This window comes from Orcinus orca, chromosome 1 (genome assembly GCF_937001465.1).
Source record: "Orcinus orca chromosome 1, mOrcOrc1.1, whole genome shotgun sequence".
Lineage (NCBI taxonomy): Eukaryota > Metazoa > Chordata > Mammalia > Artiodactyla > Delphinidae > Orcinus > Orcinus orca.
In genome coordinates this window covers 145,541,508-145,564,666 of record NC_064559.1, presented here as the reverse complement: position 1 = coordinate 145,564,666, position 23,159 = coordinate 145,541,508, and the positions used below count along the sequence as shown (strand labels likewise).

The 23,159-nt window shown below is 33.6% G+C and overlaps 1 protein-coding gene across 1 annotated transcript in view; it reads right to left on the bottom strand.

The window, feature by feature from the left end:
* Positions 1-23,159, bottom strand: part of PIGK (phosphatidylinositol glycan anchor biosynthesis class K) — a 135,053-nt gene that overhangs the window by 18,384 nt on the left and 93,510 nt on the right. The window contains exon 10 of the mRNA XM_004279945.4: positions 19,906-19,990. Within this exon, the coding sequence (XP_004279993.1) occupies positions 19,906-19,990 (85 nt within the window). The remainder of the gene's footprint in view (positions 1-19,905; positions 19,991-23,159) is intronic.

Sequence of the window (23,159 nt, the reverse complement as noted above, 5' to 3'; positions counted from 1 at the left end):
CCCAGAAATGCTGGCTCTCCTGAGTACTGCCCTCCTAGCTATTCATGGTCAAGTAGCAGATACAGCACACATGGAATGCATCTTTAAATATATCATTCTCCACTTTACACTGGCACATGCCTGCAGTTAGAGATGTCTTTGTAACCATTGCAAATTTGATCATTTAAAGCAAGAAATACTTCCACACACATATGCTCTAATTTATATTTCTACATATAAATGGTTATGTTAAAAAGTACTAGGATTTACCCCTTTTTTGTAATTCATGTAGCAAGGGATATTTAAGTGCATACTAACACTAACAGATTTAAAGATACTATCTCATCATTCTCTGCACTTTTAATGTGTATATATCTATTCTCTACACACGAAAAATGTAAGTAAAACATATTTTCCTAATAGTTTGACAGATATTTCAAAATTCAGAAATGATCTTTTATTTTAAAGCTAGAAGAATCCCTTTGTACTATATTTTTTGTCTTATATTTTTCTAGATTTATTGTCAATAATAAATTCAACAAATATTTCCTCAATGCCTACTATGTGCAAGCCATTTGAGCTAAGGGGCTTGTAAATATGGTTATTCTTACTTGTAAAAGTAGTAATGTGTATTAACATAGGTTCCTTTGTACTTACATTTGTAGGTCATGAAAAAGATCATTTCATTTATGTTTATACAGAAAAGTAGATAAATCCTTACTTCTTAAATAAAATTAAGGTACATGCAGTAGTTTTATAAATTAGTCATGTTTCTAAATATGAATGATTCTGAGAAAGCATTTCAAGGTTTTAGAGCAGGAATCTTTTTTCATTTCTCTATAGAGGGCCAGAGAGTAAATATCAATATTTTAGGCTTTGCAGGCCACAGAATCTTACTTCCAAGTATTCAACTCTGCCTCCTCAACTCTGCCTCAAAGTACAATATTAACTGTTGACAATATGCAAATGAATGGGCTTGGCTATGTCCCAATAAAACTTTATTTACAAAAACAGGTGGTGGGTTGATTTGACCCATGAGCCATGGTTTGCCAACCCATGCTCTAAAGAATTGCTGTTGAATGGGTTCAGAACATGCTACCCCAAGCTATGCCATTCTGGCATATTATTTTGAACTGAAGGCACTTGAGAAACAGGAGGTGCAGGAAGAGCTCTCTGACCTCCACCTTTCTACCAAAGAGCAGATCATAAAATTTCCTATGAGAAAGGTACCCTCTCTGTACCAGGAAGGGAAGAACATTCTCATTACTGGAGACTGGGAGTCAACACCAAAATGAATCTATACAAACCAACCTACTAAAATAACCCTTATCTTCCATTAGTTTCCCCCATATATTTTCTTAATCACTTTCCCACAATTTACTGCCTCCCTAGCCCAAGTCCCTCTGTCTCATCACTTTCCCACAAATGTACTGCTTCTTTATTAAAGTATATAAGCTCTCAGTTCTACCTGCTTCTTTGGGTCTTCACTTTCCTTATGAAGACTCCCATATGTACATAAAAATATTAAATAAAATTTCTATGTTTTTCTCCTGTTAATCTGTCTTATGTCAGTTTAATTCTCAAGCCCAGCCACAGAACCTAAGAGAGCAGAAGGAAGATTTTTCATCCCCTAACTGTATAGTGATTTTCTTCAGTCTGTGCTTTTATATTATTTACATTGATAAAATAAATCATAAGAATAAAGCATGTCCTCAAAAGAGGATAAAATGGTGTTTCAAATCTCTGATATCTTCACAACACATATCAGTTTATTAAAGATGATTTCAAGTCCCAGAGTAAAGAAACATGTAATTTTTATTTAAGCATTTCACTAACTTATACCATGAAACCCTCTTTTTAACCTATTAACTACTAACATACTGTAGAACTAGTGCTTCAGAAACATATTACATGGGAAACTCAGAGTTAAGCACATTTAAATCCCATGGCTACAAGTATGAATATGAATTTAAATTGTATATAGAAATATGATATATACAAGAAATTGGGTATTTTGTGCATAGATTCCTTTTATTGCCTTGTTTGCTTGCCATTTGTATCTTTTACAGAAAAAGAATGAAACGTGCACACTCCAAAAATTTGATTATTTATGTATAACATCTAGTTGTGTTCGTATTAAATGAATTTTTCTACATGTATACCCCGTTTCACCAGCTTGTTTATTCAACCAAACTTAATGGATACAGGGAAAGGTGTAGTTTTGACCTATTCTCTCCTCCCCATTAGTCAGTGAGTAACTAAGTGAATCCTATTGTTTCTTTATTTTAATGTATTCTCTGCCTCAATAAAAAATTATGCTCTTAAATACATTCTCTTAAATATGGATGAGGGAAGGTGGAAAGGGGAGAGGAAGAAGAGAGTCAACATTTGTCAAGAACCAACATTTGTTCAGTGTCAAGAATGTGCCAGGTGTTCTATATACACTATCTTGTAACAATTCTTCATTGAAAGTATTAACCCCATCTTTCAGATAAGAACTAGAGTAAAAGAGGTAAGTAAATCGCCCAAGGTAACAAAACTATTAATTAGCCAACCTTGGTTTGAACCAAGTCCTGACTCATTTGAAAGACCATGGTCTTTCCACTACACCGCAATGTCTTCCTTAAGACAGAATCTTGGAAAGTGAGGAGAAAAGTAATAACCTTTCAAATATTTGATGATGGTTGGCAGATGCAACCAGGACTAGACTTGTTTTATGTAGCCTTTAGTGCTAGAACTAAAATGAAGGAGTGGAAAGTATGAGACTATTTCCAATTAGATTTAAGAAAAATTTCCAACAGGCAGTTCGAAGAAAGAACAGGTTGTTCTGAGGAGCATGAGAGGACTTTTCCATGATTGAGTGGACAACATTTTGGTGAGATGCCATCTAAGAGATGCAAGGATTGGATAGATTTTTAAAAGTCTAGAAGTTTTTCTAACATTGAGATAACATACATGATTCTAAGAAAGCAGTGAGAAATCAGCACACTCTTACATTACTTTATGATTTCAAACCACGAGGAAAAGTTTCTCACTCTGATATGAAAAATGTCAACAACTTAATTATCACAAAAAGTACATTTAAATTACATTTTATTCTGTACCCAAAAAACAAAAAAAACAAAGACAAAACCCCCACTAATACACCAATAATGAATAATGCTTGCCTCCAGCTGTACAACTATTTCTAAATGGGTAAATAGTTGAGGAAAAAAATTGAAAATTACTATAATGGGCTTTTGTTATTTTCCTGTTTAAGGAAAAGGTAAATTCCAACTCCATATTTTTAGGCAGAATTTTTATAACGTCTGTAATGTGGGTCTCCCAAAAGAATCATTACAGTGCTTTTAAGTGTTCATTGGCACCTTCTCTTTTGAAATATATAGTCTGAAGAACAAATCAGGAAGTCTATCTTTGTGTTTAAATGAAGACAGTATTCAGAGAAATTAGTTAATTTCAGTCAAATTAATTTTTTGAACATCATCTTCTTATACCTAAAAAGATTTTAAACTAAATTTCTTTTACAATAAATTATCTAAAGTTTGACAAAGTATTTTTAACAAAAACAGTCACTTTTAGCCACGGTAGTCATTGTAAAAATGCTTGACATATTTGCAAACAAAAAGAAATCTTATAATTATTTTTCCCATACTCTACTTGTAATGATCTTTCCCATGGATAAAGGCCCTCTAAATGGCTTAATAAATGATAGTGTTCTGAAACAGTCCTTTTCTACTTCTATACTAGTTGAAGACAGCAGGCTAAGGTTTACAGTTATTACAACTACTATTTTATTTTTGGGAGAAACAGCTGACATGTACCAGGAAAGAAGTAAAGTAAGTCTGAAACTCTTAAAAATTAATTGTTAAAATGTCAGTTGAATCTACTCTATCACAAACTTTAACACTTTTAGGTATAACAGATATAGCTATTTAGCAGAACAAAATATATAATTAGTGCCTAACATACCCATTTATAATTATTACATCTCACTCTAGCAATGTTATAGATTTAATAACACTATCTAAAAGTAAACGTTTATTCTACAAAATTAAACGTCTATTGGCACATTTTAAACTAGAAATCTCTTAGTTAACCAATATTAGGTAAAATGGATATTATTCTGTTTTCGCAAGGTATTAATAAACTTGGAGATAGAACTGGTAAATAAAAAAAGAAACACAAACAAAATCAAACAACTGAATACCTTGATCAGGCACTGGTAACTACATCTGAATGTAGACCAAAGTAAAAATAATCTTTGAAAGAAACCTGTGCTTATGTAAATGTTATCAGAAATTATAATTGAAATATACTACACTAATTACCCACCAAACATGATTAGTACTATGAAGTGAAAGTTAATCTTGAATGTTACAAATGTGTAACTAAACATATTGATTCCTTTAATATAAAATATGACTTTTTTGCCATGAATATATCAGGTTTTTTTTTTTTTTTTGTGGTACGCGGGCCTCTCACCGTTGTAGCCTCTCCCGTTGCGGAGCACAGGCTCCGGACACGCAGGCTCAGCGGCCATGGCTCACGGGCCCAGCCGCTCCGCTACATGTGGGATCTTCCCGGACCGGGGCACGAACCCGTGTCCCCTGCATCGGCAGGCGGACCCTCAACCACTGCACCACCAGGGATGCCCAAATATATCAGTTTTAAAGTGAATGATAATCTCAACCCTTATCGGAAAGCACATTCAGGTGATTTCAGGTCAATTTAGATGACAGATTAAATAACTCCTAGTTACACTATTTCTATCTGTTGCTAGTCAGTATCTAACTACTTGCCAAGTACATAGCATTAAGCTGAAGGGCACTGTATTTTTATGTCTATATCCAAACAGCCAGTTTCTGAATTTATATGAGAAGAGATTCTCTTGTGTTTCATTTTCTCCTTTTGCCATGGTACTTCTAGTACTGCTTTCGGTGGATCCTTGAGTTGAACTGCTGTCAAGTTTATCAGGATAGGCACATAACTGCCTGTTAATAAAAGCAACAACATATTTCCCTCACTTTTTTCTTTAACTAAAATGTTCATTTACCTTATTCTACTGTAAATTAAAAACCTTCCTACTAGAAGCACAGGATACATTGGGCATGAGTGATCTGGTTCTATTTTCTTCACTGTATAATGTACTTTTTCTTCCTATGTACAGATTTCTATCGGAAAAGTAGGGAACTAGCCAAGGAGCACATCACTTTTCCATTTCTTGAAGGTGGAAAACGGCCCATCTCCTCACTTCCAGTACTTTTTGCCTCAACACCCAGAAAGCCAACATTTATTCAAAACACCAACAATCTACCATCAAAGCACACTTATGCCCCTAATACTATGGTCTACACGTTGTTAAGACAAACTTAGAAAAATCTAAGAATACACCAGAAGCTATGTGATTCATTTTGATATAATGGAATACAGAAAATGAAGACATTCTTTATATCTGGCACATTTACAAAATTACAAATGAATTTTAAACAACAAAAACCCAATTTAGAACTGCTATTATATCATGGTCTGTTAATAAAATAAAAATCCATTATAAAATATATGCAACAAGTCTTTACTATTTATACAAAATATTTTAAAAGAAAAAGAAAAAAAATATATTTTCTATAAAGAACCAAAAACTCTTCTGAAAGCCTTCTGTCTTAGTAACTAAGATGATAAAGCTGTAATGCAAAGGGAATAAGGTTAATTACTACCAAGATCTTAATATTCAAAGCAATACAAAGGGTCAAATGACTAATATTCATTAGGGATGTTCGCTTCCTAAATGTGATGAACTCTAAATTACTTTGACTTGTGAAAGAAATGTGTATTTGTCTAGTTGATTTAATTGCTGATTGTTTATTTTAGTTGTATGTAGCTAATTCTCAAGTATTCAAGGTCCACTCACACAAATTAGAGATCATTCAGGCTCTCTGACACTCATTTTCTTACAACTTTGGACAAACCACTATCATCTATCAAGCTGCCTTCAGTGGTGAAGAGATAAAGAATTATACAGGCAAACAGAATATGAATTATATTATAACTGATTATATTTTATCATCAGTTTTATGGAAGATTTTTTGAAAATCATGTTATAAATGGTTGTTACATTAACAGGATAGTTCACAAAAGTCTATAAAAATCCTTAATGTTGCTGAACTCTCTGAACTAAATATAGATCCTCAGATTAGGTGACCACATAGAAGAAACTTTTCTCTTGATTCAAGTGAGTCAACTACAGGTACAATTTTAAATGAGTAAAGTTAATCTTAAGCACATTCTCCTACTGCTTTTAACCCACATCCCCTCAGATCTCTACCTTGTCTTAAGCCCTCACTTGGTAGCCAAGAACAACGGGGATGGGAAGGAAAACAGGAATAGAACTGTAAAGAGGGTGACTCTCTTTAGGCCAGTTTCTAAATAAATGGATACTCAGGTGCTGAATACTGAACGAACTCTTGACATTCAGTTCTTCCAAAATATGGTTTCAATTAAACATAGCATGCATTACATCTGTTGACACCTCATTCATCAAATTTCCTGCAAACCAAGTTCCTTTATAAGAACTTTACAATGTTGGTAAGAGGAACTATATACTGTTAAGAGGAAGGGCTTTGAAGTCAAACAGACCTATATCCAAATTCTGGCTTTGCCACTTACAAGATGGAAGATCTTAGGCAAGTTACTTAAACCATTTTGAACCCCAGTTTATCTATGCATAAAATGGGAACAATAACTTTTTCAATGGTAATAATTATTTTCTGATGATGATGATTATGATTAACTGTGAAATATGATGTTTTATACTTGTTTGCAGGTGCCCCCAAAATATGGAAAGGAGTAGATGCATTTGAGATACCTTTAAGGGACAGATTAAACAGAAACTAAAAACTAATTATATATGAATATTGTGAGAGGAAGGAGAAGGGAAGAAGAGAGGGAAGGAGAGGAGGGAGAGAAGAACGGAGAGATGGAGGGAGGAGAGACAGAGGGAAAAAAAAGCCCAAGATTCTGAGCTAATATTACTGAAGATACAGTGGCATTAAGGTATAAAACATAATAGAAGAACCATTTAGGAAAGGGGTGAATTCTGTTTTAGACAATGTGTTGGAGATCCAGGTTGAGCTATCTTATAGGCAATAAAATATTGTTCTGTAACTCAAAGGAGATGAAGATATTTGGGGGTTACTTACATGTAAGTAATATTTGAAAAACATCATGGTAGATTGAACAGTAGGGAGTGCCTGTCCAGTAAGAATTTGTAAAAGACACAAAATCCTAGAGATAGGTCCAGGAAGATAAAAGCAAAAGATTTTCAGAGGAATTGATCAGAGAGATCGAAGGAAAACCAGTATACAGTGATGGTCTAAGAGCAAAGTAAAAAGGTTTCAGAGAGCTAAATATCACAAATAAGTAAAAAATTAAGATGATGTGAAAATTAGGACATTTTAGTACATTTTGCAAGAACAGATACAGAGCATTTGCTGGAGTACAAACTAGAATAAAGTAGATTGAGAAAAAAATGGGAGTGAAGAAATGAAGAGAGTTAGTTTACTTTTTTTATTGTGGTAAAATATACATAAAAATTACCATTTTAACCATTTTTAGGTGTACAGTTCAGTGGCTTTAAGTAAACTCACATTGTTTAACCATCACCACCATCTATCTCCAGAACATTTTCATTTTCCCAAACTAAAACTATACCCATTAAACAATAACTCTCCAGGTCCCTCCTCCCTCAGCTCCTGGAAATCACTGTTCTACTTCCTGTGTCTGTGAATTTGACTATTCCTGGTACCTCATATAAGTGGAATCATACAATATTTGTACTTTTGTGTCTAGTTTATTTCACTTAGTATAAAATCTTCAAGGTTCAGCATGTTTCAGAATTTCTTCCTTTTTAAGGCTAAATAATATCTCATTGTACGTATATGCCACATTTTATTTATCCACTTATTTGTCAATGGACATTTGGGTTGTTTCTACCTTTTGGCTATTATGAACAATGCTGCTATAGACAATGGGTTACAAATATCTGTTCAAATCCCTGCTTTTAATTCTTTGGGCTGTGTACTCAGAAATGGAATTGGTAACTGTTTTAATTTTTTTAGGAACCACCACACTGTTTTCCATGGTGGCTATACCATTTTACATTTCCACTAGCAGTTCACAAGGGTTCCAATTTCTCCACATCCTCTCCAGCACTTGTCATTTTCTGTTTTTTTGATAATAGTCATCCTAATGGGTATGAAGAAGTTATCTCATTGTGGTTCTGATTTGCATTTCCCTATTGACTGATGTCTATTCAAGCCCTTTGCTCATTTTTAATATGGGCTGTTTGTTTCTCCATTGTTGAGCTCAGTTATAGCAGGATTGAGGAAGACTTTTTTAAGGACTAAAAACATCTAAGTCAGCAGTGGAGAGTGTAAAGACAAGAGAGAAAGGCATAACTGATGGAACGACGTTCCTAATAGGGTAAGTAAGGTTATCTCTGATACAATTCACACACTTCTTCCTTTGAGATGAACAAAAAAGATAAAGACTCATGACGATACAAATAAGTTTGAAGGTATGGGGAAGGTATACTGAAGGTGTTTTCACCTAATTTCCTCAAGACTTAGGAGGCTAGGTCATAAGCTGAACATGAAAGGGGATGGAAGTGAGGCAGAGGCATAAAGACTATAGCAAATATTTGGAACATCTGCTATGGAAAATTGGTAAGGGACCTAATTAGATTTATTCAGCAGTATGTAACCCAGATGAATCTGTCAATGTCTTCACTGTTGCTACTGTTGTCATTGTCATCATCATCATTATCATCATCATCATATTTCCAATGTATAATTTGCAAAAGAAAGATTAAGAGACTTTCCCAAGACCAGACAGTAATTAAATGGTGAAGCCTGGATTCAATCCCAGTCCACCCTATTACATTATGCTGTGTCCTAAGAAATGCTAATAGAACATAACAGATTTAAACATAAATCTTTCTGTCCTATTCTAATTCCTTCTTCTGAATAAAATCCTAGAGGTGGAATTACTATTATTAGCTATAAACACAAACACACTAACAAACTACTTTTCCTAAAGGCTGTATTAACTTACATTCCCATCAGCAATTTATGAGCATGCTCACCTCACTGCCTCTTCACCGACATCAACTATTCTCATTTTTAAAATCTTTACAAACTTGGTGAAAACTCGTATCTGTTTGTTTTTATTCTGGAATACTTAATGACTAATGAGGCTCAAACTTTTCATTTCTAATATAGAAATTTAATATATCAGAAACTATGATGACAAATTTATAGATGGACAGAATTTTTCAAACTTACATAAAGTTGATGAAATATCAGTATTGAAATATTGATCACTATTTTCAAATAGCTTTACAGTTTCATTTATTCCTTGAAAAGTGACATTTTTGGAAGTGACTGTCATAATATGAAAGCTGAGATTAATTTATATGAATCTAAAATTATATCCCAGTTGATATTAAAGGAGTAGCACATGACCTTCAAATAGTTTAATTTTCATTACTTGCCTTATAATTTGAATGAAAATAAATACGCAGTATGTTATTTTTCACTAGACTTCAGTTTTAAAGTCTACAATTAGAGAAAGCTCTATAAGAATTTAAAGCAATCTTTGTCAGTCCCTAGGCAGGGAGAGTACTATGGATTCAGCCTTTTGATGAGTTTCCAGGTATTGATAATTCAATAGGCACATTTTTAAAAAGAAAGTGTCAGAAATTTTCTACTTGATAGACATTTCAGTCAACCTTTAGTAAAGTTTAGCTATAATGAGGTAGGCATTACTAGAATAGAAAAACATAAAAATGCCAAAATAGCTAGAGTAAAATAAGATGAAGAACTATCACAAACGAGGACAGAAGAACTGAAAAATTGTCCAAATCCATGTCACAATGACAGAAGCTAGAATTGCAGCATCCAAGACAACATCTCAGAATGTAGAAAAGTGAGAAGAGGTTCTCAATTATACATATTTTAAAATATTACATTATAAGATTAAGAGACTGGACCATACAGATAAAAGGTTCTATAGGCAAACACAGCAAGTAATTACCTGCAGTGGTACTCAACCTGAGGTAGTATTGCCCTCCATGGGAGGGGAGGAATTCAGAAAAGGTGAGTGCATTGTTTGGTATGGTATCACAATGAATGAGTGAGGAGTACTAATGGCAACCAGTGTTTGGAAGGACCAGGGAGGCCAAAACTCCTGTGATGCACAGAACAGTCTTGTACAATGAAAGAATGGTCCTATTCAAATGCCAAGAGTACTCCAAAGCAAAACAATGGACATACCAGGAACTATATGGACTGGTTGTACTAGAAAAAAAAAAAATTACCTCTAGGATTAAAAAGGAAAAACAAAGCATAGATGAAACAAAATTTTGCAAGATAACCTTCCATGTTATAAGCCAAGGCCTGATGGGACACACTCCAGTACTTCTTTCCAGTAAACTGAATCTTTAATGGATACATAGCTCTATAGTAATCTTTTGGGCAGCTTGTGTGAATGAAAGAGAATAGGTTACACTATATCATCACCATGTACCCTGCAGAGATGCATTAAAAAATATAGATTTTACAATCTACTAATCTTATTAAAATATTAAAGGATTTGTAAGAAGCCATGTAACTGAAACTGGGGGATCCAGGAAAAGCATGGAATATGGATAAGAACACAGTGGGGAAAAAGTGGATAATATATCTCTGTCAAGACAAAATATTCACTTGAGTATGTTAAAGTTTTTTAAAGCATACACCGGTTTGTGCCTTTGTTTACATCTAGCCTTTGCCTTAGTAAAGAGTCTTGAATTAATAAAGAAGATAAAATTGTTTCATGATGTTGATACCCAGAATGAATCTCTCACATATCTTAAATCCCAGGAACGCATCTACTAAAAAATCTCTAATCAAGATGTTTAAATCATGCATATTTATGCTTGTTTAATATGAACAGGCTGAGATAGTAAGATAAGTTTAATTTCACAAATGAGCACAATAATCATCAGGACCAAGAACAGATAGACACATTGGAGGTTTAAATTCAGTTCATACTTACAGAATTCACACCATATCTTTGCTGCTTTCATAGCACAGCACAGTCCAGTATATAAGAGCAAAGCCTCCAGTGCTAGAATGCTCAGGTTCAAATCTTGGCTTTGCCACAGACTAGATATTTGATCATATACAAGTTGTCTCTTGTTCCTGTTGCCAACACTGTTATGGTTTTGTGCCTATGTTCGCGAGGGATGTTGATCTGTGGTTTTCTTCTCTCGTGATGTCTTTGGTATCAGGGTATACTAACCTCATAAAATAAGTTGGGAAGTGTTTTCTCCTCCTCAATTTTCTGAGACTCTGTATCATTTTTTACTTAAATGTTTGATAGAATTCTCCAGTGATGCCATCAGAGGCCAGACTTTTCTTTGTGGTAAAATTTTAATTTACAAATTCAATTGCTTAACTTGATAAAAGTCTATTTAGCTTTTCTATTTCTTTTTGAATCAGTTTTAACATTTGAATGTTTCTAGGAATTTGTCCATTTCACCTAAGTTGTCTAATTTGTTGGATAAAGGTCTTCATAACCTTTACTTATAATCCTTTTGATTTCTGAAAGGGTTCTAATGATGCCCCCTCTTCATTCTTGAGTTTGCTAATTTTTTTTCTTCTATAATCTTGGTCAGTCTAACTAAATGTGTTAGTTTAGGGGAAAAGGGCGGGGAGAACCTCACTTTTTCCATTTGCTTATTTTGAGCTTTGTCTTTCATAATGAAGACACTCCCCAAAAGTTTAATGATCCTTAGTTGTATCTTCATAGTTAAGAGTGAGGAAATAAAACTCTGATCATAAGATCTTTATGTATTAACAGCACTTATCAACCACTGGGCTTACCAGTGGGGTGAACAGACTGGGACTTGGCTATTAAACTGGGGTCCTGCAAATGTCAAAATGCACAATATTTTTCTATTGGACTAGTATCCTCAGGGAGGAATTCTCCAATCTTCTGCCTGATAGAATATAAGCCTGGATGCCAGTGTTTTGAGAACTAAACAGGAGAAGGACACTGGGAGTTCTCTTTGCACGCAACCTTTGAGGTGCCTGGTGCCTGCTTTCCCAAGGTTCTGCAGTACAAATGGCTTGTTCTTACAGATCTCCCCCATGATGGAAGTTAGGGTGCAGCTTGGCCACTCTGCCAAGTTGGTTACCATTTGTTCAACTATTTTTCTTCTTCCAATTTTTCAACTATTTTTCTTCTTCCATTTTTCTTCCAATTTTTCTGCTATTCTCTCCTCTTCCATTTTCTTTGTCTTACGGGATTTATATATTTTTATGTCTTTACTGTCACTTTAGTAGGGCTTTTCAGGAAGGAGAATAAATGTGTATTCAATCAGTCATGTCTAAATAGTTCATAAACATATTTACAAATTTTGGTACAAATTACCACACTGTCCTCACTTTGTACTAATTTACACTCCTCTCCAGCAGTGTATGTGTTTTGTTGTTACTGAGTATTACTACTTTTCATATTTTTGCTAATCTAAGAGATTTTTTAAAATGGTACTTTATGGTTGAAATGAATAATTCTTAAATCATTAATGAATATTAACATGTTTTCATCAGTTTATTAGCCATCTTTATTTCAACTTTTGAGGCATGTCTGTATATGTTCTTTGCTCCTTTTCCACTGAAGAGTTAAGTTTTTTCCTTATCTCTTTGTAAAAGCTCTTCATATGTAAAGATGTTAATTCTGTGAGGAAAATAGTTTTCCACTTTGATATTTGCCTTTTGTTTTGATGTACGTAAGTTTTACATTTGTACAAAGTAAAATATATCAATTTTCCTTGAAGTTTTTGCCATTATTTTCATGCTTAGAAATTCCTTTCCAACAAATATTTACCAATGTATAGTTTTGATATTTTCCATTTTTTGCATTGATCTATAATCCAATTAGAATTTACTTTTTTCCACATGTTATAAAGCAAGAATCAAGTCTTCCCTGCCCCCTGCAAATACTTAATTGTCCCAGCATTATTTATTGAATAATCCTTTAATTTCTCACTGATCTGTGATGTGATCTTTATCATTTATATAATCCATATACATACCGGGGTTTCTAGGCTAGCTAGGTGATTTGTACTATCTATTCTGCACATAAGACTTACCTACATTTTTGTATCAGTGGCACTTTGTATATCTAAACAGTACAAGCCTAAACATTTTAATATCTGCCAGAGCTAATTAAAATTGATTCTTGACACAAAATTTTAAAAAATAAAACACGTGCTTAACTAGATGACACTAAAGGAAAACTGTTATGATAAATTATACATTCATTACTGACCTTTTCATTTTTCAGCACATTTCTAAAATATTTTAATTTTTTAAAAAGGAAGTTTAAGTAACATCTGTATTTGAGACTAATATACTACTCTTAACTACATACTAATTTCTTTTTTTAAAAGACTTGTGTCTGGTTATTTTTTTAAATCCCTAGTTGTCACCATTTTATAATTCAATAAACTCTACATGGTGCTTATCAACTTTTTATGTTTACAAATTAAAGTAAAATGAGCCTACTAATTAAAAAAAAAGGGAAAAGTTTTCTGACCCATCTGCATGCAATTCTTTTCACAAAGAAGAAAAAATACCAACTTACCACAAAAGACCACAGTATAGTCACATATTTCAAATCTTAAGAGTAAATTTAAGCTATTTTTTAAAGTGGCTTAATTTTAAAATTAACATGTCTGAAGTAAATGTAAAATTACTTATATGGGAAAATCATACACTTCTCTCCGTACCTGTCTCAGTAAGATAGTTCTGTACCTGCCTTCCCAGTAATATTCTACGTCCTAACTTGATGTATCCTTAAAAGGAATAGTTGTACTTTCATGTGAAGTGATGCTCCCTTCATCAGTAGCTGCAAGTTATGCCTTTCCATGCAGTTTATGCTTTTGCTGTGTTGCTGCAAGACCACTAGGTTGCCTGAATTGTTAGTATAATGAACCCTACGATCTGCACACCTCCTCCGAGATGTTTAATAAACGCCACCACTGTTGGCTATGAAAGGAACCTGAGTATCATAAACAGGTCTGCCACAAGTTCTTTGTGACCTTTAGAGAACTCTTAACTCTCTTTTCTGTCAGCATGCCAGATCCCTAAACTCAACAAAGGTCTCCATATTTATCCAGCGTGTACTATGTATCAGACACTGTACTTAATTCACTTTCCAATGAAAATACTAACAACACTCACCAACATGGGGGAAGAATTCATATAACTTTAGCTTATGAGAACAAAATAGAGGAAAATGGGGGAAAGGGACAAGAAAGAAAAGTGAGAAAGTCAGAAGACAGAAGAGGATAGAGAATAGAGGAAGTGGATAGAGAAGGAATGACAGCAAATGAGAAGCTGGCCTTTCTCATTACATACTCTGTTCTCTTCCTCCAACATTACTAGAGCTATGCAACTATGTGAAGAGATGGTGTGTAAAATATTAACAGATGTGCCGTGCACATGGCCAACTCAGCAATTATCAGAAGAGGTAGATGCCAATCCAAAACTATACAATATTACAGTATATCTCAGTGGAGGAACACCATGAATCTCTCAGTGCCCTGAAGCCATGTCAACTACCCCCTACTACCTAAGCTGTGATTCCATCATCCCAGGAAGAAGTGGAAGAGGGAGAAAATACTAGGTGTAAGTGACTACATTTTCTACCATTAGGCAGAAAGAGGAGGAGGGATAAGAGGTTAGTTGATTAAAAAAAAAAAGTGCAATTATAAGAAAATATAGAAAAACATGTATTTGCTCTACTGATTTGTGGCTTCTGAAAATCGTACGCACTATATATCAACTGTGCTGAGGGGCATTCACATCGTTTCCAATTTGTTGTGGCCACAAGTAACGCTGCTATAAATTATCATTGCACTGAGATTCTTATATGTTAGTACTTTTATTCATATATTACCACTATGGGCTATATTCTCACAAGTGGAACCACTGGGTTGAAGGGTATATATATTAAATGTGAGTAGATGTTGCAAGATGGCCTTTTAAAAAGGTAGGAATAATTCAGATATCTACCAAGAAGGTATACAAGTATCTTTCTCCTAGCATCTCTGCCAGAAATGGGTGATTTTAATTTTTAAAACATTTTGATTGAAATATAATTAATACACTATGAAATTCACCCTTTTAAAGGGTACAGTTCAATGGTTTTAGTATATTCACAGAGCTACACAATGATCACCACCAAGTTTAGAACATTTTTATCACTCAAAAAAAAGAAACCCTATACCCATTTAGAAGTCATTCCTCATTCCCCCACCTCATCCTAGTCTTAGACAATCACTAATCTACTTTCTGTCTCTGTAGATTTGCCTATTCTGGACATTTCACACGAATTGAACCATACAATGTGTGGTCTTTTATGACAGACTTTAACTTAACACACTGTTTGTTTTCAAGGTTCACCATGTTGTAGTATGTATCGGTACTTCATTCCCTTTTATCACTGAATAATGGTCCACTGTATGGATGTACTATATTTTATTCATCCATTAGTTGATGGACACTTGTGTTGTTTCCAATTATTGGCTATTATGAATAATGTTGCGATGATCATTTATGTACAAGTTTCTATGTGGATGCATGTTTTTATATACTTAGGTTGGAATCAATGGGTCACATGGTAAATCTATGTTTAACCTTTTGAGGAACTGCCAAACTGTTTTCCAAAGTGTGATTTTAATTTCTGCCAATTTGCAGGGCATATAATAATTTTACTGAATTGGTAATGTGCACTTCCTTACTGAGTTTTAGGCTTTCTTTTCATTCATTGGCCATTTAAGTTTGCTCTTTTCTGAACTGCTTTTCATCTCTTTGTGTTTTTTTTTCTGAACTGCTTTTCATCTTTTTTTTTTTTCTAAACTGTTGTTCATCTCTTTTTTTTTTCTGAGTTGTTTTTTATAAACTTCTAAGAATTCTGTGTATATTTTAGATATTAACCAATTTACTATTGTTTCTTTGTAAACATTTTGTCTTGATTCTAACATTAGTCTTTTAACATTGTGGTACCTTGTGTTATATAAAATATTGAATTTTTATGGTGCTGAACATATCTTCCGCATTTATGTGTTCTTTAAGTTCTTCCCTACTTCTAGATTAAAAATGCAGTTGCCTAAACTTTCTTCTAAATATTTTATTTATTTATTTTACTTTAAGTCTTTACACAAAATTTACTTTGTATTACATAGTATGAAATAAAAGTGTAACTGTTTTCCTACTGAAATACAAATCATCTTAATCATATATCTAATGATCAAACATAATAAATTTTTTTCTCTGGATTCTCTGTTCTAGTGTTTTTCAAGCCACGGATCAGGAATATTTGTTGCTTTTGAAATCAATTTAGTATGTTTTATTTGCCATTTAAAAAATAGAAAAAGAAAATAGTGTGCATCATATGTAATAAGGGCTAATGTTTCATAATACTTTTATTTCTGATTTTTAACATACACATACAAACACATATATCAAGCGTCATTATGTATGTAAAATGTATTTCTTATTGTCAATTATAATAAATAAAGTTTGAAATCCACTCTTTCATTGTATTCCATTAATCTATTTGTCTATTCCTTTGTCCATACATAACTATATAATTCTAGTGGCTGTGTTTTCTCTCTTTTTATATACCTTCTTTGGCTATTACTGGATATTTGTTCTTCCACATGAACTATGTGGTCATTTTTGTTTTCTAACATTAAAAAAAAAAACTTGCTTCTATTCTAATTAGAACTGCTAATTTGGGAGAAGTGATACTTTTATGATATTAAGTTCCCTGCCCCATCAAATATTTGGTATAACTTTCTGCTTATGAAACACGGTATGTTTCCACAATTCTTACACTACAGGGCCTATGGTTTACTTGATAAATTTACTCCTAAGTATTTTATAGTTCCTTTCATTGTGAAAGAAAATTTTTCCCATCTTGGGACTCCCTTGGTGGCGCAGTGGTTAAGAATCTGCCTGCCAATGCAGGGAACACAGGTTCAAGCCCTGGTCCAGGAAGATCCCACATGCCGCAGAGCACCTAAGCCCCTGCGCAACAACTACTGAGCCTGCGCTCTACAGCCCGTGAGCCACAACTACTAAGTCTGCATGCCACAACTACTGAAGCCTGCGCGCCTAGAACCCGTGCTCCTCAAAAAGAGAAGCCACCGCAATGAGAAGCCAGCACACCGCAATTAAGAATAGCCCCCGCTCACCGCAACTAGAGGAAGCCCGTGCACAGCAACAAAGACCCAACGCAGCCATAAATAAATAAATAAATTTATTTTTTTAAAAAAAGAACATTTTTCCCATTTCCATCCTGTGTAGTTATTGCATATATAGAGAAGCTACCAGTTTTATTCATCTTATAGCTATCTCACCAGATTCTCTTATTAATTCTACTGTTTGTAACTTGAGTATCTTGGGTTTCCTAGATGTGCAATCATGTTGCTAGGACCCCTAAAAAGAGGTAAATAATTTGGCAATATGAAATGGTAATACTGAAATCTTGCCTACCTCTTCATTGTAAAATGCCACTTAAGTAACATACACAAGAAATTAATTACTCAAATGACTGAGATAAATTCCTCTCTCTCTGCTATTTCTCAAGTTGCTCCTCATGTTACAGCCTCTGACCCTGTTCCTTCTCTCCTTCAGCTCCTAAACTGTGCCACCAGTGAGAGGTCCCAGCTTCTGATGGCTGGGTAGTAGGGAAAAAAGATAATCTGGCTCTCACTATACCATTAAATATATATATCCATCCATTCAGATCTATACATACATGGCACAAGGCTAGATGCTGAAAAGAATATCAAGAAATCAAGGACATCCAGAAAGACAATCAAATATATCTATAAGACATGTGAATAAATAACATTATTTCAAATAAAAATGACACATGCTCCAAAACAGGCATAGGTAAAGCATGATTCAAGATTAGAAGAAAAAATATTTACTTATAGTATAAAAACATACTATTATTATAGGTGGAGCTTAGATATATACTACAATAATGCTATAATTTAAATATATTACATATTTAGAAGTTTTGTGGGATTGGCTGAACCTAATTATTACATGTATTATTACTATTCTCTTAGGGGAAAAAACCACTTTCAAATAATCCATTTATAAGTAAACTTCTAGCAACATAATTCATATGTTTCTTAAACATCACTTGGACAGACAATGGTAACAGTTCCAAAGTTGTAGTACTGTCAATAAAGGAACATAACAAGAGGAACAGATTATAAGAGTCTGGTTTAACAATGATCTTTCCTGATTACCTCCTGAGAACAAAATTAATTTTATTCAATAAAAAAAAGTAAATTTCTATCATGTATCTTAAAATTAAAATTTTATAAATTCAGTTACTACAAAAATTTCATTATAATGTTTAATAATTCAGTGTTAAAATTAATATAGCTTCTTATAATGCCAAGAATATCATCATAAAAATTTTCACCAGGGTCAAAGATTTTCATCTTTGAATTTATATAGTATATAATAGCAAAATGCAGCTCTTACATAAACCACAGTTTATTGGTTCACTCAAGCTGTAAAAATATGACTGACATTTCATCTGGTCAACCATCTTAAAGGTTAACTCTTGTTTCCTATTTCAGATTTTATTCTAGGTGAACTGTTCTGGGCAGATTCTATTTACCTATTCTGAACAAACCACAAACTGTTTCATTGCTCACTCTGACTATTAAGAACATACTGACTTGCTGCCTGCTCTGCTGTTTAATTCATTCATGCTGAGAGTCAGGCATGAAGACAGAATTTTAAATGTGACATTTGCAGCCTGTTAGGTCATTTAAGCTCTGACAACACCAGGGAATTCCTGACATATAACTGGACCTGATTACCAACCACAGATAGACTACCAAAAGGGGCAAATTTCTTACTATTTTTGGTAATTTCTCATAGAATTTTAATATTCAATTTTAATGTCAATGAAAAGATCTATATAGCCAACATTTTAAAGTAAAAGCCTGTTTCTTTTAATAAACTCAACCTGGAACTTCTAATCAATCCATATCTGCTAAATAAAAATTCTTTTGATTGGCAAAGACATAAGGAAAAACTCATAATAATAATTAACATTCATGAAAATTCTGACAAATTCTGACATTTAAGGGCTTTTAATATTTCCCATAATCTATAGCCTCCGAAAAATCTGGTAAGTCTAAAGGCCATAACTCTCACCAACAGATCACTTTTAAAATTCTTCGATTCTAGTCCAGCAGGGAAGACTTTATATGCTGTCAAAATTACGGTACCAAATCTAAGTTTAAAAACTTACCACACTGCCTTCTTTAAGATTACAGTTATGTAAAAGGGATGATAGAGTCATTAAAATTGTAAATGAAAAAATTACCCACATGACATTTAGAATTATACTTTACAAGAGGTGATAATGGGGTGGGGCAGAGGAAGTAGGGAGAGACTGCTTTTTCATTTTAGCTACTCAAAAAAATTATACCAAATGATATTTTTTCAACTTTTTCTTTGTCACTAACAAGTACCATATACAATGGTGCAAATGAGCGTTCTCTGAAATTAACACTTGTTAAGTAATGTGCAAAAGATAATTCTGATTCTACCCTGTATTTTATATAAGCAAGAATTCTACTGTTACACAGCAAGTAGCCTTTTAATATTGTGCTTTGAATGAGATTTCCAACTCTAATAGGTGGAGTCTAAACAGGGCTAGGCGGCCTGGAATGCCTTTCAGCTATAGCACACTGATTCTGAAAAACCTAACAAAAGCAATTACTTTTCAGAGATTAAAATTATTGTTTCTTTCAAAAGAACAAAATGGAAAGCAAACCTGGTGTATTATCTGAGCTACAGGAAGTTGTTCAGCATATTTCAGAGGTTCCATTAGTTCCTCATCCATCAGGTCTTTCTTATAGCTGGAAAAAAATTAAGAAACACAAAGCCAAGGTAAATATTATTTTTAAATATGCCAAATGTTTAAATATGCCAAATATGAAATATATTAAAAATATGTATCAATATGAGATTCTGAAATAAGCAGTATTTGTCAATAATCTATGAAAAAACACCTAATGACAATTTTTAAATGACATAACCATGAATACATTCAGATTGCATTTAATTACTATTTAATAAGAGTAGCTAACATCACCTAATAGTCTCAGATCCTGTTTTTCACTCTGAGACTTAAAAATGTTTAAGAACTCCATGTTCACTGCATATGCTTTTTATCATAGTATTTAAATAAAGGTCTTCAAAACCTGGCTCCAACCATTCAAGCCTCATCTCCAGCAACTCCTTCTCTACATCCAAGTCAATAGTTTCAGCCATTCCAACTAGTGGTCACCTGCCCGTGGGCTTGGCATCTCCATGATTCTGAGTTTCTCCACTGTGTTTCCTGTTTGGACCAACCACAACTCCTTCTTTCTTTACTCTTCTTTCAAATATAATAATTTATTTAGATGCATCTAGGTACATTTTTTACCTCCTTGAAGACAAAAATTATGTCTTATTCTTCTTTGTATATCCAATGTTTACCATATTATACTCAATAAATGTTTGCTGAATGAATGTATGAATAAAGCGAAGACAACAATAATTCTGGGAGGTTATTCTACATGGAAAATATTTTCTTTAATATCTATATTTACAATGAGATGCAGAGTTGATACAACACATACCTAACAGGGTATAAAACAGTAAAGTGCAGAGTAGGAATAAAAAATAAAATCTCCCCAAATGAAGAGAATTAGAAAAAATATTCTGAAAAAAGTATTGACCCTTTTCAAAATAGCAAATAAACATTAGATTCATTAGATTACAAAACAGTAAGACCGAAACACATTTAAACTTTCACTTACCTTTTATTACTGTAAACTACACATCACCTTATCAACTTAAAATCAAATTTAAAAATTGAAACATTGAATTATCTTGAAAAATAATAAAACAAGACTAGTATAAGTCTCCAGGGCTGTAGTTAAGAATCTGATGATGAGAAATCTGGAATCTCTCCCAGTAAAAAGGCAGATATACAAATAAGGACAAAATTTTGTATATAAGAGTATAAGAAACCTGTTAGCTGGGTAAAAGTTTGTGCATACTTTGCAGATTAGCATAAAAATAATTAATTTGGGGGAACTTTGAAGACTCTCACTAATGATGAAAAAAACTGTCTTAAAACATTGTTTTATATAGACAGAAAGTAGAACAGTGGTTTCCAGGGGCAAAGGAGGGGAGAAAGGGGAATTACTGTTTAATGGGTACAATTTCAGTATTAAAAGGTGATAAAAATTCTGGAGATAGTTGGTGGTGATGGTTACAGGATAATGTTAACATACTTAATGCCACTGAACTGCATACTTTAAAAGGGTTTAAATGGTCAATTTTATGTTTTGTATATGCTGTGGGCTGAACTGTGTCCCCTCAAAATTCATACGTTGAAGCCCTAACGTTGAGTACCTCAGAATGTGACTGTAATTGGAGACAGGATCTTTAAAAAGATGATTAAGGTTAAATGAGGTCATTAGGGTAGGTCCTAACCCAATATGACAGTGTCCTTACAAGAAACTAGGATGCAGAGAAAGACAAAGTAAAGACCATGTGAAGACACCAGGAGAAGATTTGACCATCTATAAGTCAACAAGAGAGGCCTTATAAGAAAACAATCCTGCCAGCACCTTGACCTTGGACTTCTAGATTCCATAATTGTGAGGAAATAAATTTCCGTTGCTTAAGCCACTCAGTCTGTGGTACTTTGTTATGGCAGCCCTGGCAAACTAATACAGTATATATTACCACAATTAAAAATAAAATAAATATTCATTGACCAAAAAACCCACATTATTTTTAAATATTTCACAATGTACATTTAAAAAGTCTCTCTACATTTTTAGGTATATAAAACATATACCAAGCAACAAAAGGAAAATAGATATATTGAATATTATCAAAATTTAAAATTTTTGTGCTTCAAAGGACACTACCAAGAAAGTGAAAAAACCCCCAAAATGGGAGAAAATTTTTGTAAATCATATACTTGAAAAAATTTGTATCAAAAATATATTATAGGAACCTAATGAAACTTAAAAGTTTTTGCACAGCAAAGGAAACCATAAACAAGACGAAAAGAGAACCCTCAGAATGGGAGAAAATATTTGTAAATGAAGCAACTGACAAAGGATTAATCTCCAAAATTTTCAAGCAGCTCATGCAGCTCAATATCAAAAAACAAACAACCCAAACCAAAAATGGGCAGAAGACCTAAATACACATTTCTCCAAAGAAGATATACAGATTGCCAACAAACACATGAAAGCATGCTCAACATCACTAATCATTAGAGAAATGCAAATCAAAATTACAATGAGGTATCACCTCACACTAGTAAGAATGGCCATCCTCAAAAAATCTACAAACACTAAATGCTGGAGAAGGTTGGAGAAAGGCGAGCACTTTTCACTGTTGGTGGGAATGTAAATTGATACAGCCACTATGGAGGACAGTATGGAGGTTCCTTAAAAAACTAAAAATAGAACTACCATATGACCCAGCAATCCCACTACTGAGCATATAACCTGAGAAAACCATAATTCGAAAAGAGTCATGTACCACAGTGTTCATTGCAGCTCTATTTACAATAGCCAGGACATGGAAGCTACCTAAGTGTCCTTCGACAGACGAATGGATAAAGATGTGGCACATATATACAGTGGAATATTATTCAGCCATAAAAAGAAACGAAATTGAGTTATTTATAGTAGGTGGATGGACCTAGAGTCTGTCATACAGAGTGAAGTAAGTCAGAAAGAGAAAAACAAATACCATATGCTAACACATATATATGGAATCTAAAAAAAAAAAAAAAAAAAAAAATGGTTCTGAAGAACCTAGGGGCACGACAGGAATAAAGACACAGACGTAGAGAATGGACTTGAGGACACAGGGAGGGGGAAGGGTAAGCTGGGACAAAGCGAGAGAGTGGCAATGGACATATATAACACTACCAAATGTAAAATAGATAGCTAGTGGGAAGCAGCCACATAGCACAGGGAGATCAGCTTGGTGCTTTGTGACCACCTAGAG